At 35.3% G+C, this 17,981-nt stretch overlaps 1 protein-coding gene and 1 pseudogene across 3 annotated transcripts; one reads left to right on the top strand and one right to left on the bottom strand.

The window, feature by feature from the left end:
* The first annotated feature begins 3,439 nt into the window (after nucleotides 1-3,439).
* On the top strand, nucleotides 3,440-4,519 carry LOC111793532 (mitochondrial import inner membrane translocase subunit TIM23-2 pseudogene; annotated as a pseudogene).
* Nucleotides 4,520-5,162: 643 nt separating this feature from the next.
* On the bottom strand, nucleotides 5,163-17,722 carry LOC111793538 (Pseudouridine synthase family protein). Of its 3 annotated transcripts, none has more exons than XM_087123406.1 (21): nucleotides 17,499-17,722; nucleotides 16,952-17,030; nucleotides 16,655-16,852; nucleotides 16,171-16,382; nucleotides 15,475-15,547; nucleotides 14,280-14,336; nucleotides 13,564-13,643; nucleotides 13,421-13,483; nucleotides 13,164-13,251; nucleotides 11,116-11,219; nucleotides 10,887-10,989; nucleotides 10,564-10,637; nucleotides 9,607-9,671; nucleotides 9,291-9,475; nucleotides 8,140-8,207; nucleotides 7,982-8,042; nucleotides 7,401-7,438; nucleotides 7,219-7,287; nucleotides 6,827-7,133; nucleotides 6,563-6,651; nucleotides 5,163-5,477 (listed from the first exon to the last, which is right to left on the bottom strand). In XM_087123406.1, exons 1-20 carry the CDS (start codon nucleotides 17,696-17,698, stop codon nucleotides 6,622-6,624), a joined length of 2,154 nt encoding a protein of 717 aa, XP_086979532.1. In that variant the 5' UTR covers nucleotides 17,699-17,722; the 3' UTR covers nucleotides 5,163-5,477; nucleotides 6,563-6,621. The 3 variants fall into 3 exon arrangements, with proteins under 3 accessions (XP_086979532.1, XP_086979531.1, XP_086979533.1); XM_087123405.1 differs by having other exon boundaries at nucleotides 5,163-5,487; XM_087123407.1 differs by having other exon boundaries at nucleotides 5,163-5,487; nucleotides 17,397-17,516.
* Nucleotides 17,723-17,981: the final 259 nt, after the last annotated feature.

The raw sequence follows: 17,981 nt of genomic DNA on the forward strand, positions 1-17,981 counted from the left end.
ATCTGGAATTTTACAAGAACTATTAATGTTTTGGTTAATAATATAATATCTTACCTAATTGAACTATCACCGAATCGACATTACCCAATAATCGAAAAGACGGGATCATAGAGTGGGAAGCAAGTGAAGTACACGCGCAACCAAGTGCAAGTGGGGAAGGGAAGAAGACGGATATTGTTTTTATTTTATTTTATTTTGTTTTTTTAAAAAAATATTTATAGTATCGGAGAGGGGGGTGGGCCCATGTAAGCCAATGCGAAGGGCAGAAGAGAGGGCATGACGTTGTAATTAACGGCAACTGGATGACACAGACACGTGAACACATGCAGAGATTGGGGCCATTTATTTATGTCTCAAAACAAACCTGGCTATATTCACATGCTCCACAGCCTATTTTAACTTCTCTACACCCTCCAATCCTAGCCCTCCATTTCTCTCCTTTTTCAATGGCACTCAATTATTTTATTTTATTTTATTTTATTTTATTTTATTTTTATTATTATTATTTTTTTTTTTATAGTTGGAATAATATTTGTGTATTTTAGATTAGATAATTGAAATAAGTCGATCGTACGCTAAAGGGAGATATTTACTACCGGATAGCTGTCGTTTTTTATTTTTATAAAATTATTAGATATGTATGCATGTGACTAATCTGTGAATATACGTTATATATCATTGAAACATGTTTTGGAATAGTGAGGTGACGTATCGTTTACGAGAATTGATTGACGTGGTAAAAAATGATTTCCGGGTAATAATATATTGAGGGCTCTAGTAATTAGCCATTAAAGTCACTGGTAGGGGTGATCAAGGTCACCGTATGAGGTGGGCTCATATTTTGTTTCCTTGTTTTGGAAGGAGATCGAAGTTTTCTTTTCCATTATTTTTTGGAACTAATCATAGATGTACGAGTTGGATGGTCGGGTCTTTATGTATCTATTAGGGTCAAGCTAAGCGATTCTAATCCAAGAGAGGTCGGGAGTAAGTGACCCATTTTCGAAAGAAAATTGGTCATTTAATTTGCAATACCTTACTGTGTTTATTGTGAGATCTCACATCGGTTGGAGAGAAGAACGAAGATAGAGTGTGATGTGGGCGTGGGCGTGACGGAAAGAGTTGATGTTTAGTTTTGGTTCATTTTGTTGTGAGATCTCACATCAGTCGGAGAGAAGAACGAAGCATTCCTTATAAGGGTGTGGAAACCCCTCTCCATAGTAGACGCGTTTTAATCGTGAGACTGTCACCGGAAAATTATCTGTATTAATAAATGAGTTGGCAACATAATTTATAAGCTTGATTGTTAAAAAATAAATGATTATCAAACGTTGAAAACTAGAACACGAGCACTCAAGTATATTTAAAAGATAAGTAGGATACCGACGAATTAGAAAAGACAGAGAAAGAGGCGAGGAGAAGAGAGAGAAGAAGATGATTAAAGAGGCTCAACAACCAGCAATGAGTTGTAAGAACATGAAAGAGACCCGTCATAACAAAAAATTAAATATGTATATCCATCCAAGCTAGCACGCCCTTCTCCGACCCCTCACTAAGCACACATACGACCTTTAAATTTGATAATCCGAAAATTTTCATTACATATTCATTTGATGATATGTTAATAATAATAATAATAATATTGATATTTTTTTATAGGATAAAGGTTCAAATTTTGGATATATACAGACCGTTGAACTATGCTCAAGTTGATCATATACTTTTTTTTTCTAAGCAAGACCCGCTACTAATTAAATTCGATGATAGATATGAAAAGATCGTAAATTTGATCTTGTTTCTCTTTAGCAGACGCGTTTTAAAGTTTTGATAGGAACAATAACGTTACTAATTTAATTACTACTTGACACAATATTGAGACTATGACCACATGAACGTTTAAACCGATAGAATTTAAATTTTTATGCATTTTCAAAACTTTTAAAAATATAAAAATTTGAATTTAATATTGTTTTAAGGATTAAAATTAAAATTTAAAACAGATTTAAAATTTTCAATATATATATAATAAACAATTAAGAGTTGGAAAATGTACAAATGTTTGTACGGATTAGGCCCTCACACGAGACTACAAAGGCATCTTTTGGGCCCCACTTATTACATTTTGTTTTTTTATTTAAATATATATATATATATATATATATATATATATATATTTTTTTTTTTTTGGGTTAGTTTTCTATTTTTTTTTTAATAAAAAAAATATTTCAAATTACATCCCTAATTATTTTTTATCTTTCGATTTTAAAATTATAATTTTGTCTTTATGGTTCGATAAGACCTCATAAATAGTCCCTTCGATAGAGACTAGAAATGGACATTCAACCCAACAACCCGACATCCCGGACCAACCTAACCCGAACTATAAGGATTGGGTTGGGTTCATTTTTCTGAACTCGAACTGACTTGGTTCAGTTTCAGGTTCATGGGATGAAATCTTCGAGTTGACTCGAGCTAAATAAAAATATATAAAATATATTAAGAAGTTAAAGGTTTGTCAGAGTGGTACTTCGTCCTATTTTAAACTACTTGCACTCGATGACGTATATCAAATATATTAATTTTTTTTTATTATTTTGAAGAATTAATTATATAAAATTATAATAATTTTTTGAAATCCAAATGGATAATTGGGCCAACTGTGGGCTCATCCATCGAATTTTGGAAGCCCAACAAGACGAGTCCAATTAGTAAGTAATAAAAATTAAAATATAATAACCATTCTTAATTTACTTAATTATCCAATTAGATTCTTAAATAGATATTGAGTCTCTTAAAATTTTGATAAATAATCGAAGTAGAGATTAGTTTTGTATTGTTTCACTAGATATGAATCACCTGTTTAGTCGTACGTGCAATTTTGCTATGTTTGAAATTCAAACCCACGTGCCATTTTAGATCATTGAAGTTTCATCAAACTATTAGCTCTCGTTTCGTTATGAGGTTCTATCGAGATAGGTAGTCCCAATCCTTTTTCCTCGAGATATGAATCACCTCTTTAGGATTGTACGTGCAATTTTGCTATGTCTGAAATTCGAACCCACGTGCCATTTTAGATCATTGAAGTTTCATCAAACTATTAGCTCTCGTTTCATTATGAGGTTCTATCGTGATAGGTAGGCCCAATCTTTTCTCCTCTTCTTGACTGGCCAATAGTTCTTCATGGCTGACAAATAGGAATTTAGGTCGTAGAAGAAAGACACTAACCTCTATTGGGATTTGGCTTTCCTAATCTACATGAGCACTACATGAACACGGGTCGTCTTAGATCATTGAAGTTTCATCAAACTATTAGCTCTCATTTCTTTATGAGGTCTTACCGAGATAGGTAAACTCAACGCTTTTCCCTTTTCCTGACGAGCAGTAGTCCTCCACGATTCCACGATTGACAAAGAAAGGCACCGACTTCCGTAGTGGTTATTTTATCGGCTTTCAAAAATGGGTTCCACGTTAAACCCTATAAACCCTTTCAACATTTTGAAGAAACCGCAATTCTCAAACCCTTCTTCTCTGATTCTCTCTCTACAGCCTTTGATTTGAACCCCTTTTCTCCTCCTCCAATGGAAGATTCCCCGCAATCAGCCGGTGATCGGACGACCCGTTTCTACCACCCCTACCAAGACCTTCACGTCCCGATCACCAAGCTTTACGAGCTTCCCACCGCCCCAGAACATCTTTTCTTCGAAGAGGCGGCTAGGCCCCACCGTTCTTGGGGCGAAAATCTCCAGTACTACACCGGAATCGGCTACTTGTCCGGAGCCCTTTTTGGCGGCGCCAGGGGATCTCTCCAGGGCATTAGGGCGGCGGAGCCTGGCGACACCATGAAGCTTCGTCTTAATCGAGTTTTGAACTCTGGGGGTCAGGTCGGCCGCAGGGCTGGGAACTCTCTTGGGATTCTTGGCTTGATTTTTGCTGGTTTGGAAAGTGGGGTTACTCATTTGAGAGGCTCTGATGATGTTTTGAATAGTATTGTTGCTGGATTGGGGACTGGTGCAATTTATAAGGCGGCTTCAGGGCCGAGGTCGGCCGCCATCGCTGGTGCTATTGGAGGGATTGCTGCTGCAGCTGCGGTGGCGGGCAAGCAGGCAGCGAAGAGATATGTGCCAATATAGGCACAAACAAATCTGTGGGGGGATTTCTTTGGAGGACGGTAAAGCATTTGGTGGGTTCCTTTGATTTTAATTTCATGATGTTGATACACAGTTAGTTTAGTTTATTCATGTAATTGGTGAACAATATACACTATTAGGTCACTAATACTCGATCTTCTTATATTGTAGTTTGTGTTGAATTGTGTTCTTCCTGTTTGTAATTGATTCTGAACCCTTATAGAGTCCTTGGTTTGAGGAAGATGATGTAACTACAGAATTGGAGAAAGGGGTGTGCTTAGATGACAGGATTTCTGCATAATTTGTACTTAGTGCAAAGTTTAGGAGCAGGGTTTGGTGCCATTTTTTGGACAGTTCATCTCAAACAATCAATAAAGCTGGTGATTTTTTCTTTACCTTTGGCAACTATAGAAGGTTCAAATGACAGGCATTAAGGCATTTTCTTTACCTTTCTCAAATGTTGTGCTTACTTGACTGCATATGCCCAATTGTTGTCAAAAGCATATTGTGTTAATTTAGACTGCATCTGGGTCTGAACTGAGCCGGATACATTGATTAGGGTCTACACTTCTATTTCTTTTAGCAGCCATCGACTTATGATGAATTGTGTGTTTGGTACCACTTGTTACAAGTCGCAATTGCGAATTGCATTTTGGCAGCAGACTTGCGATTGTGCGACACTCACTTCCAGCAACAAGTATCTACATATAACTATCTACGTATAACTACTATCTACATATAACTATTGAGTAGGGAGAAATAACTATTGAGTAGGGAGAAGTTGACGGAAATGTTTCCATTTCAACAAGTGCAATCATGGTGGTGTAATTTAAATGGTTTAATTTGAAAAATGTGTCACCAAATCCCACATTGACCACATTGGCACTCTCTATGATAACAGAGAGTTCTAGAAATAAGTCACGAGAATCTATGCTCAGAGTATATATTTTCTAGGCAAAAATCTTAGCAAGAATAGATTTACCAAACCCCTGCAAAAATAGAATTGCAAATATGGCATTTACATCTGCAAAAGACGTGTAGGGGCTCTAAAGCAATAATGCATATATAATGTTGCGCTAAGTATGACATGGAATAAGCATAAAGGGACCTTTCATTCACTTAAAAATTGCCTGAATACAACGCCCATGGGGGAAAACATCAGTATCATCATTCGTTGCATGCTCTTGTTAATTTAATTCAATTCAAGTCCTTGGACATTCCATAACATTTCCAAGTGAATGTCGAAACGAAAGTCGTATCTACCTCCCTCAAATGCAACAAGTCGAAACCGATGTGCAGATCAAGAACTTCTGATTTCTTTCTACAGAGTGCACTTGGCATCAGGTTGGCTCTCTGCAAACAGCTAAACGGGCAAGTTTATAGGAGATCACTTTAAAATGCAACTCTAAGAATTATTGAATTATAATAGCAAATGTTAAAATTGGTAAGGAAATAGCCATCAGATATAGGCAATAATAAAGCCAATGTATTTGAATGCAAGTACAGTTGAGTCATGTGGGCATAAGACTTAAGATGCAAGTATCTACATGTACAACGTTTTTGGTCAGATCACATCATAAGGCAAGAGCGAGTTTGAAAGTTGTACATCAAAATTTTGAAATGGGAAAGAGGCTGATTGACATCACTTCACAAACGAACAGAAGTGAGCAGATCAATTGGTGCTTTGTAATTTCTGAACGAGTAGAACTCATCTTTTAACTCGTAGGCGAGTTAATTTTAACCCTTTAATTTCTATGATTCGGCCCCAACACGATTTTTTAAGGTCAGCAAACAACTAAATTTAGGCTAGCTTAGAATCAAAGAGAACTGCAGGTATTGGTTCTTTAAATCATGTTCTTGAGATAAAGCCTGAAACATTAAAAACAGCGAACTCATAATAGGAAAGTCCCATAACCTACATTCATTCATTTTTTTATTCTTTGGGGATCCTAATTCATATTTCTGTTTTCCATCCATAGAACACCTTGGGGTGTACACGACCTCTACTATCTTATCAGTTATAGTACTCAGAAGTCCAAAATCTGAACCCAACGAAATATAGTATGAATATCATTTACTAACTTTAGGCTTTCCGACAATCAAGGACCTCGTTCTAATGGATTTTCTTTAAATTATGTTTGTTCTTGGAATTATGCCGAATGTTTGTTATTAGTAGGATTTGGACATTGTATTCAATCTTAAGTTCGAGCATTTTTCATCTACCTTTATTGGTTAGGTTTGGACACTTCTTTAACATGATTTTGGTGCTTGTTAGTTGAACTTCGGGTGATTTGTTGGTTGATTCTGTTCACATGCACTTTTTTACTCACCTATTTTTCGACGACATAATTCTTCAAACAATCAACACGCGACATTTGTAATGTACAAAAGTATGATTCTGTTTTATTCATATTTTCCAACTCAGTTAGAAGTCTTACCTTTTGGTTCCTATTGAACTTCTCTGGATTCCCATCAGTCTCCATGTATGGCGAAGTGATCACTCGTTTAAAGCTTTGTGGAAAGCAACCTGAGATAACAAATGAACTATAAATCCATGAACAACCCCACACGAGAATACCGAGATTGCATAAATTCTACAGTAAAGATTTGCAGAAGAAAAACGTATACTTCAATCCAAAGTTAGATCAGAACAAAATTATAATTAGCTGATGATGAAAAGTGGACAGAAGAGATGATCTCACAGAAGTTGATGTTTTCAGCAATTCTCTAATTGCCATCGTAGCATAAGATGACGTAGGGAGATTAAAGCTCAACTTAAGAGCCATCTGTGGATCCTGAGCGGCTTCCCCATTTTCATTTTCATTTGCTAGAAGTTTATTACTCTTTTTACAGGACCCTGATTGTTCTATGGAGTCCAATGAATCTTTATCTTTAGATTTATCATGCATTTTTTCTTCCTTGGTAATTTCAACACTTTGAGACTTCAAAAGGTTATCTAAATCACTCTCTGCCAGGGGTAAATTACGATCAACATATGAGATCAATTCCCTGCCAAACAACAACAGAATTTAATCTTCTAAAGAATAGATAAATGCTAGAAATTAATAATTTAAACAACATAAAGAATGTGTACCACTCATAGTCCTTTGGTCTTTGAAAAACGCTACGGTAGCTTCCAGTCATATTGGTAATTGAAAATTCCCTATGAACATATATCATAAAGCACAATATAAAGAGTATACAAGTAGAACTTTCAATACAATGAAAATATGAAGGAGAGAAGATGGCTTGATCTCATTAGAGTTTGTAACATACTTTACATTATGAATAGTCTCCGTCAAGTTAATTGAATCCTAAACAATAAAAATCAAGATTAGTAAAAAGAAAGGGTTGAACAACAAGTAAAACGCTACTAAAAGGGAAAAAAGGGATACAAAACGAGGTCCATACTCCACTATCTCTGTTTAAAATTGGATAGTTGGTGAAGGGGACTTATCTTGGCCAAGTTTTATTTAGGACAGGAAGTCAGGGAACTATGTTTTGTCTTGTGTGTTGTAATTGGAGAGACCAAACCTCTCGGAAGTATCAAAGAGTACTTGTATCTTAAATTCTAAGCATTTTCAACTCAATAAAGGAAGATTTCTTCTAGTTGTCTATCAATTTCTTTTCTTCCAAATATCTGTGGTAAAGTAATTCAATCCTAGTTGATGATGAGAACTTGGGACTATTGCCCAAACAGAAATCACTCTCTGAGACAAGTTAGCCAAGAAACAGACTTTTTTCGTATCTAGTATCGTGTCTAGTAATCAACCCCACGAGAAGTGCATATGCTAAAAGAACTAAGATATTCTGATCGAAAGAAAGATACTAAACAGAGGTCAAGATTAACAAAGGACCTTAGCAGCTAAATCATGATAAACTTCAGCAATATCATTTGTGGGATAGATTACTCTTGACCTGTTGAAATAAACAAATCAAACACATAACCAAGTCACGCAACAATCATAAGACCAGAATCGATTTTAACCAGGCCATATATATTTTCTACCCTCACCCAGGCAGGGGAAGTACAACATCATCAATAGTGAAGTTTCCACTTTGGACATCTTCTGCAGTAACAGCCTGTCAGATGTCAAGACTAATATTAATTTCAATCACGAATGTGGAAATAAAAAAAAGTCAGTTCTAGCAATTTAAGTTGGCCAGAACGCATTGAACCTAATTCCAGAGAAACATACAATGGACATCAACTTACTGTTCTCTGCACTGAGAGAAATTTAATATGGAAACTGGGAAAGGCTTATAGATCCTAGTTCCAGAGAAATGCAAGTAATATTATAAATTGCTTCAACTGCCAACATCATCCATGCACAAGTACAAAATCTTTGGAGTGGAAGCATAGAATCAAACCATATATTATTAGCCTTGATACAAATCACAGTGAATAATTGGAACATGCCTATATATGCTAAGAAGCATAACGCTAGAGGCAGTTAAGAATAATGGAGAAATAACTCAACTTTAAGACAAGTATAATCTATTTGGAATTTAAGCCGAGAATTATGACTATCTTCTTCAATTGATTTTACTTTCAAAAAAAAAAAACATCAATATGTTCACACTTCAATAAAATATCTCTGAACAAACTGAACCTAAGGATATAGGCAATGTTTTAACTTCCTAATGGCTACCTCATCAATCTCTAGAGAATGAGAGTAGGATAAGCCCCATTTTAAATAGAAAAGTATTGATAAAAGAAAAATGTAAAACTATGTATTATTAAACACTGTGATTATGATCATGATTATACAAAAAACAAAAAGGGCTAATGGAAGAGTACTACACATGGAATTTTATGTTCTGAAAAAGCAAAGTTGACGTTCTTTTAGTGACATGAAAACAGATGTAAAGCACACAGGCATTCTCATGGAAGCGTAAGCCTCTTCTATAAGTGGCAAACCTTATATCCGAGAAGTTGTGTACACCTCAAGATGAACCTAGAGCGTCTCGAAAACCTTTAAAACAACTAACATGTGCAAATTCAATTTTTATTTATAGGATGCACATTTTTGTTACTTAGTTGTTTCACAAAAGATCCTAAAGCATCAATATAAAATAACGGAAACTCAAATACCAGGCCCGAGCCTATAAGTAACAGTGAAAGGGCTCAAGGAGCATTTCCGAGTGTTGTTACTGGGAACCTACCTTCACGAGCTTATTTCTTTCTGTTGGAAGATCTAGCGTGCATATTTCCTCTAAATGACAAGAATCATATGTATTAGCATCACCACAGTCCTCGTCAACATTTTCTTCAGATTTTTGAACTGCAGCTGTTGCAGTGTGGTTTTCTTTGCAGTATACTAAGTCTCCAACAACCACTTTGTCAATCCCTGTTACATGGCGGTGTAACCATAACCACAGAAATAATGACACAAATAGTTACTACCTAAGATACCTTTTACAGTGATCATGATCATGAAGCTCATATACAATAAGAAAATAACTATGGAAGTGCACACACCGTATTTTTGCACTCTCATACTTGCTGCATGGTTCCATAAATAGCTTTGGTAACTATGCACATACCTGAAAAGTAAGGAATGTTTAAAAGATGTAACAAGAAAGTTCTCCAAAGACAATCATTTAACCCATTATCCTCTTTGACCTAAATAACAAGCAAACGTCAATCTCCAAAAAGATCAAAATGTCTTGCAATGACATACAACTTGTAATATAATTTAATGTCATCAGTCAACGGGTAGAATCTCACTTTCTTGCACTGCAACTAACTTGGAGAAAGAACTACAAGACCATGGATTACAACTACTCTCCAATGAGAAACTGAGCACTAAAGAACACTGTATGAATTGGTAACTTAGGAAAAAGAAATGGGGCCTACTAAAGAACAATATGAGGATTTATTTACATATCAAAAAGAGAGAGAGAATGTTCAGATAAGAGATACCACTCCTAAAAGAACAAAAGCAGAATAGTTGTCATTTGCTTATACAAGCCTCGATACAGTCCATCATCCACTGGGACTGTGCCTATTCCAGAAAGTTCCCATATAGGCCTTCGATTTAAAAGAAAACAACATTTTAAGGTTCCACAGATCCAAAATAGGTTTTTAATTTTAATCCAACCTCCACAAGAAAGAATAACAAACGCTTGGCCATGCTTTAAGTTTTTTTATTACAGCTTCAATTGGTGTTAGTCTTCCAGGATTTTCCCTTTCACTATTTTCATTTTCCAATAAGATCTGCATTTTAAACATATTTGATTCTGTTGCCCCTGTAGTAACATATCCATAGTTAATGGTAAAGTAACCTAGCAAATTGGCAAAAAACAGGTGCAAATAAAAATCAACATCAATGTATCCATCAGTCATTAATGGTATGCATCTTAACAATTCACTGTAATAAAACAAGGCCAACTCCAGGCAGAAAGAAAACTAGTTCCTTCAAACATAATCACTTACATCATTCTCAAAGTTCTAGGTATAGCTTTAAGAGCCTGCAAATAGTTCCCAGGACACTTCTTCAAACATTGAAGCTGTATCATTTAAAAGAGAAGGAATTACATCACTATTACACACAAGGAAAATACAGCTTGCTGCTATAACGCAAAACCAGACACGCACACACACATATATCCACGTATATATATTGATTGCTGGCTACCGGTACTAGGCAGTATAACACTACTGTCAAAATTTGATATAAAAAACATCCTTCGCTAGATGAATGTATAAGAAAAGCATGAGTAGAAATTGATGACTGACTATTATATTTATGGACTTACTATTGCCCTTTCAGCTACTAAATATCGAGGTAATTGCTTCAACGTCCCATCAATATCATTACTTTCCTTGTAGCAGTTTCTTGCCTCCGCAATTACATTGGTTTGTAATTAGAAACTGAGTTAAGAAAAAAATTAACTAATAGTTTTATCTAAGCCTGCGAGGAGAAAAACTTTGGAAGTAGATGTGTAGAGAGACAATTTATCTTTCAATGCAGATAGTAAAAGGATATCCCCTTCTCTTGGATCAAGAATCATATTGACAGCACCCTTCCACTCTCCTCTTAGAAGTGAAGCTCCAACGAGATGAGTTGGTACAGAACCACTTCCAAAACGCTGCAGCAGCACATATAGCATCAGTTAGCAAAATCTCCAGAAAGATTGAATCAATAGCATGCATTGCATCAATTAAAAAAACTAACCTAAGATGCACCATACATGTATCCCATAACTAACCTTAGTTCCTCGTTCCCGCCCTTGTACCGTCGCATACACAAATTTAATTGGTGGTTAATTAAGCTATCGAATAACTAATAGAACAAGAACACATGAACATATCTTCAATCCTAAAGAATGAGTACCTTAGTTGCATTTTGAACATTGTATTTTTTTTGTTCATGAAAAGCAAAATTTTCGTTGAGAATGTGAAGAATACAGAAGGGCATAGCCTAACAAAAAGGCCAAAGCCAAAACTAGCTATACAAAAAAGATCTCCAATCTCAAAGAATTAGATCTAACAAATAATTACATAAATTCTTGAAAACCAAAAGAGGAGCATCAAAAGCATGTTGGTCACCTACCTAGAATTTAATATCCGACGAGCTACCTTGACTACCAACTTTAATTGGGTCATACAGTTGTAACATGAGAAAGAATAGTCGAGGAGCATACAAGTTGGTCCTAACACTTACAAATATTTAAAAAAAAAAAAAAAAAAAAACCAACCCCATAAAAAAAAAATTGTTTTGAGTTTAGGTTTTCTAAACAAGCTAACCACAAAACTTTCTCTCTCTGGTATGAACCTTTCCAAACAAGCTTTTTCTTACATTAAACCAAAATCAATTAGATATATTTTGAACATCCGTCTCTTTTCATTTACTCATGAAAAAAAAAATCTAGTTCAAACAAAATCAAAATCAGTTAGACTTTTAGTGTAACGACCCAGATCCACCACCGCCAGCAGATATTGTCCTCTTTGGGCTTTCCCTTTCGGGCTTCCCCTCCAGGCTTTAAAACGCGTCTGCTAGCGGAAGGTTTCCACACCCTTATAAATGGTGATTTGTTCTCCTCCCCAACCAATGTGGGACATCACAATCCACCCCCCTTCGAGGCTCAGCGTCCTCGCTGGCACTCGTTCTTTTATCCAATCGATGTGGGACCGCCCCCAAATCCACCCCCTTTGGGGCCCAGCGTCCTTACTGGCACACCGCCTCGTGTCTACCCCCTTCGGGGAACAGCGAGAACGCCGGCACATCGTCCGGTGACTGGCTCTGATACCATTTGTAACGACCCAGATCCACCGCTAGCAGATATTGTCCTCTTTGGGCTTTTCCTTTCGGGTTTCCCCTCAAGGCTTTAAAACGCGTCTGCTAGGGGAAGGTCTCCACACCCTTATAAATGGTGATTTGTTCTCCTCCCCAACCAATGTGGGACATCACATTTAGTGTCTCAAATTTCTAGCAGATGCACTTTTAGGATCTGCAAACCAGCTCTCGAGACCAAAATGTTTACTAGTAACCCATCTCCTAAGAGCTTACTGTTGATTAAAATAGTGTCATCCTCATTTAGCCACAAGTGCAAAATTTCTCTTTACAAGGCTTTCAATGTTGAGATCTTCTCAGTCGGTAAAGAGACTTTCAACTAACAAGATTACATGCTACAATGTTTCCAACTCTTCCACAAGAAATTTATGATCATCTTCACCAAGAGACTAGCCACCTTAGAAGGACTTCGAAAAGGGAGAGATAATGAGTGGGGGATACTAAGCATAAGAATGTTAGCAAGCACAAGTATTCTGCCAAGCACCATATTTCTCCAATTAAGTAATTAAGTTTATTCAGAACTTGTTTTTCCACCAGCTTCTTAAAATAAATGGAAAAGGGATTACATTCCAAAGTCAACCCCTAAGGGACGCCAAATTTCAATTATATTTGTACAAGCTATGATGGGTTTAGAAAAATTGAGTCGGGGTCAAGACCACACACCACATCTACAACCTAAGATTTGATCAGAATGCAGCAAGTTTCTTATGAGCCGAGATATTAAATTAAAAAGAAGTACCTGTAAGCCAAAGTAATTAATAAAACCATGCTTTCCTAAAGCTTCAGCAGATGCTTTGATGGTGTCTTCACTATCTGCTACAACTCCTCTGATAAAATGCACGGTGAATTGAATCATTAAAGTATAAACATCATTTAACATACTTCAACATTTTGTGGGTGTAGGACTTGAACCTCGAACCTTTAGGTTGAGGCTATCATTTAACATACTACAACGTTAAAAACCTACATAAAAGGAATTTCAGTGACAAAACTTACCGCAAGGTGATGGTAAACCTGTTACCCAGGAGCTGCCCAAGAAGAAGCCCTTCCTGGATATAGCTGGAAACAAAGTATGGAAACATATCCGTGCATAAAAATTTTAATACGTCGGCAAAGCATGAAATTGGATCCTGCCTTACCTGAAGTTACCCAACTTGATACCAATCAACCGATCATTAAGAGCAGCTAATCTACTTGCGTGTTGCTTAAATACAGTTACCTGGAAAGCCAAGAAATATTTTCCTTAAATCCCTAACGGAACAAACTCATCCTATCAGAATGAAAGCCGTTTGATTATCCAATTTTGGAGTTCAATTCACACTTGAAACAAAAAGAAGTACGCTCAGCAAGACAGGATGATGATGAGATTCAACGGATGGAAAAGGCATAAAAGTGTTTTTCTTTAAATAAGAAACTCAGTGTCATAGGCTAAATGAAATTACAACATGCCACCAAAAGGTTTTTTTTTTTTTTTTTTTAAAAAAATGCACTCCAAACAATTTTGTAAAAGGGAACATAATTTCTCAGGAATGAAATGGGCAGAAATAAATATTAGAAAAAATTAATTACTCCAATTCTGGAGGGGGTATAGCTAGAGTTAAACAAACTGGATCTCGAGACCAAAGAGAAGCTAGAAAAACTCACTTCAAAATTATCCTAGGAAGTTTATGAATTCTCCTATTTTTCTCCAACCAAACTAACTAAAAGAGAGCTCTAATCAATTTTACCAAAACGCATCCTTTAGAAGCTTAAATAAAATGTAGAAAGGGTAAACAACTGAGGTTGGAATAGGTGGTTAATAAAACAAACAAGATACAAAAGCAAGCAAGAAAAATGGTGAGACACTATTAATTACCCTTTGAGTTGTGATGGCGCGCTTATCTTTAGTACCAGCAAAACCAAAAGACCTCGTCTGCCCAAGAGATCTTGTGTGAGGAAGAAGAATAATTATTGTAACCAGGGCTAGCATAAAGTACATTTATGAATTCAAAATGAAGTAAATGTGCAACCGTTTTTCCCCATTGCAAATGAAAGACAAACCAGAAGAACCAACACATTCCACTATACCTAATAGCAAATCATAAAAAAGAAACTGTAGTATTCAGACAAGTTTATTCTTTTACATATTCACAAAGACATCATAATATACCTCGCAAACATTTCTTTGAGACAAGGAAAAGATAGCAACATCCATCAAGCATGTTCTTTACATTTATACCCGTTTTATAGAGTTTACAATTATCTAGAGAGATACGATATAATAAACAATAAGAAGGTGACCATAATGAACAATTTTTTTCTTTAGTGGGAAAGAGAAAGGAAAATCAAAAGTTCTCATATTCAAGCCATTCTCTAAACGATTATAGACAGTCTCACCTTCTATATAAGATCATAGACAGTCTCCCCTCTTATTGTGCTAATTGGAAGTAACTTATCTTAACACAACATGATGCTTTCCTACCTAGCCTTTTGTAATTTTTCATCCTTTGGAATGAGATTTATTAGTATCTTATCACAAAAAAGGGTGGGAAATAAGACCAGGAACTTATACCATTAAGTAGTAAGTGGCCTTCTAGATATATCGTTAGACGAACTGCTGCTAATAGCCTAATAATAGTCGCAAGAAAAGGGTCTCTCCTATTTTATAACTAAATCAATCATGTGTCCATTTTCCTGATTTTAACCATTTTGGTTGGTTAAGAGAGAATTATGAATGGAGAAGAAGGGGTAATGTGCACTCAAAGAAACAAGGACACTACAAATTACAAAGGACTAGTATAATTGGACAAACATCAAATAGGACTAAGTGTCCACCCCAAAAGGTGATTAGCAAGGATCTCGCAAAAAGTTTATCAAATTTTCATATACCAATGAAATTGTTTCTTATTAAAAAAAAAGTAACAAAATAAAAAAAATAAAAAAATAAAAAAATAAAAAAGTTTATCCAATTTATTGAAAAGAAAATGGGGAAAAAAGAAAGCAAAGGTTGTAGAGAATCGCCCAAACAACAAATTAGATTGAGATATAAACCACGCTAAGAGTATGCATACCTGGATACCGAGCATCTTCCCTATAAGTCCCAATGCCTCTTGTGTGTCTTTGTTCTCCTTGTAAAGATGAAACCTATAATTTTTTTCGGCAACATCTTAAAGTTGATAAACAATTCAAAATCAAAATAGATGGAACCATAAAAATTAGATGGAACAAGAAGAAAGACACCGGTTCTAGCATACAAAATAATCTAGACGAGTTTCCAATCAATGGTTGACTCATTGATAACAACTCCATTCTAGATTGATGCAATGTTGTGGTACAACATTTTTTTTATATGTAATGGTATAAAAATGACGACACAAAATATAAAAAAACAAAAACAAGAGGCAAAATATCCACTAAAGCAATAAAATTAAAAAAATAACTTCTCGTTGTCAAAAAGATCATTTAACCACTTGTTAGAAAGGCCAGTAGGCATTTATATCAAGCATCAAGATGAAGCAAGAGCACGAAGTTGCCAAGATTCTTGTTACATTTTGACATACATGTTTTGCTAGTAACGAAATATTTATCATGAAAGATACAAAATATTCAGAAGTCGGTTCATATAAAGTACATCTATCAATTCAGAATTAGAAGCAAGTCCCAAGCAGAAAAATAAAACATTTCTTATAGAAAGGGAAGGTAATAAGAAATCCCAATCTTTAGGCATCCACAAAACAAACAGAACTAAAAAGTAGAAAAGCCCTTACCTGAGAAACTTGCCAACATGTTCGGGCCAGTTGTCTGATCCTCTACTGTCAAAGGGTTTATCACCCCTTTCTTTTCGTTTCTTAGAGACCCGACCTCGGTTATTCTGCAATCCTGAATCTACTCTCACACGGACACATTTTGATGAAGAATCAGGTCCATCAACCGTATCAGTCACAAGGAAATTAAATTTCTTAAAGAAATTGTGAACAGCCTGAAAACCAAAAAAATTCAGCGAGTAAACTATGGTGGTGAAAAAGTTTAAAAAAATAATTTTTTTATACATTAAATTTGACTGACGATGAGAGAAGTTACCCTTTGAGCGAAAAACTTTAAAATAAAATAAAAAATATATATATATCAATCTGACAATGATCAGTTTCTACCAAACTATAATAATCTAGAAATTAGCTAAAAGAAGAAAAACAAAGAGCTAACAAAGTACAAATATACAAATACATTAACAAACAAAGTCTAAGAGCCAACCGTTCGATGAGATTTATCTGTATCTGGGGCAAATACAATAGGTGAAATACTGTCATCCACACCAGAGCTGATTTGCTTAAGAAAAGCTTCCAAAATCTCAGCATCAGAAGCACCAGCTAGAGATCTAAACAGTTCAATTTCAGAAGCATAACTTTCACTTGTACCGTGAACTTTCATCGGTTTGCTTTCCGAGACAATCTGAATGTGTTAGAAGAATTAAAATTATCACACACAAGGGAAAAAAGAATCAACATTTTAGGCATGTAATAGAAACACCGAGAAATTTAACTTGACCACCTCTGGAGGAGCATCCAATGACGTCAAATGAACAACATTCCCATCAGTGTCAACTTCGTTCACAATGAAGTCAGAATACCTGTACCAAAACCAAGGGGGGAATGTTACAATGATAGGATTCTTACGGTTTTCAAAAAAAAAAAAAAACAAATTCTAAATAGAGAAAAATCCTCCCTTGATTCAATGCTTGTGAGAATATGGCTGAATTAACATTCCTACATCAACCTAAAGCCCATTGCTTTATTTCTCACTCAAAGATTAGAAGAGAACAACAACGGATCACATTTCGATCATGCCATTTTGTTTTAGAATCAACAAAAAATTCACTGATAAGCAAATTACAAAAGTGGGACTAAAACACTCTGCCGACTAAATCATAAGAACATCAACAATAATTAGTAGCTGAAGGTTACCCCTCTGATCTCATTCATTCTAGTTTTATTACCAATTCAAAACTTTGCGTCATATGTTCATCACAATCAAGCAGATAGTCGTACAAAATTGGTATGAGCAGCATAGCAGCCCTGAGAAATGAAGGGAGTGAGACCTTTGCTTAAGAATGCCGCGAAAACCAGGGAGAGAAGAAATGTAACTGAGAATGCCGACATCTGATTCGCCTATGGATTTCATCGCCATGACTGTAATCGAAGAAGATCTATTCTTGCATTTAGTAATGGTGAAAGGCTTACAGAGAAAGTAGGGTTTTAGGGCACAGAGGTACGATATCCCTGGCCGGTGCCACCGCATCTAGGGTTTTTCGTTTTTTTTTTCTTTTTTCTTTTTCTTTTTATTTTACCAGTGGTTTTCCCTCAAATTTAAAAAAAAAATAATAAATAAAATTACAAATTTAATTAGTTAAAAACTAGAAATATATTAATATATATATATATATATATATATAGTTTAGTTTTAAAGTACTATTGTGCTGTTTTATTAATTTAAATAATTTGTTTTTAAAAGTATTGTTATAATTTTAATATAAAAATTAATGTATTGTGAAATTATACATAATAAACCTTAGTACTATATA

This window comes from Cucurbita pepo, chromosome 4, assembly GCF_057944985.1.
Source record: "Cucurbita pepo subsp. pepo isolate OVF chromosome 4, ASM5794498v1, whole genome shotgun sequence".
Taxonomy (NCBI): domain Eukaryota; kingdom Viridiplantae; phylum Streptophyta; class Magnoliopsida; order Cucurbitales; family Cucurbitaceae; genus Cucurbita; species Cucurbita pepo.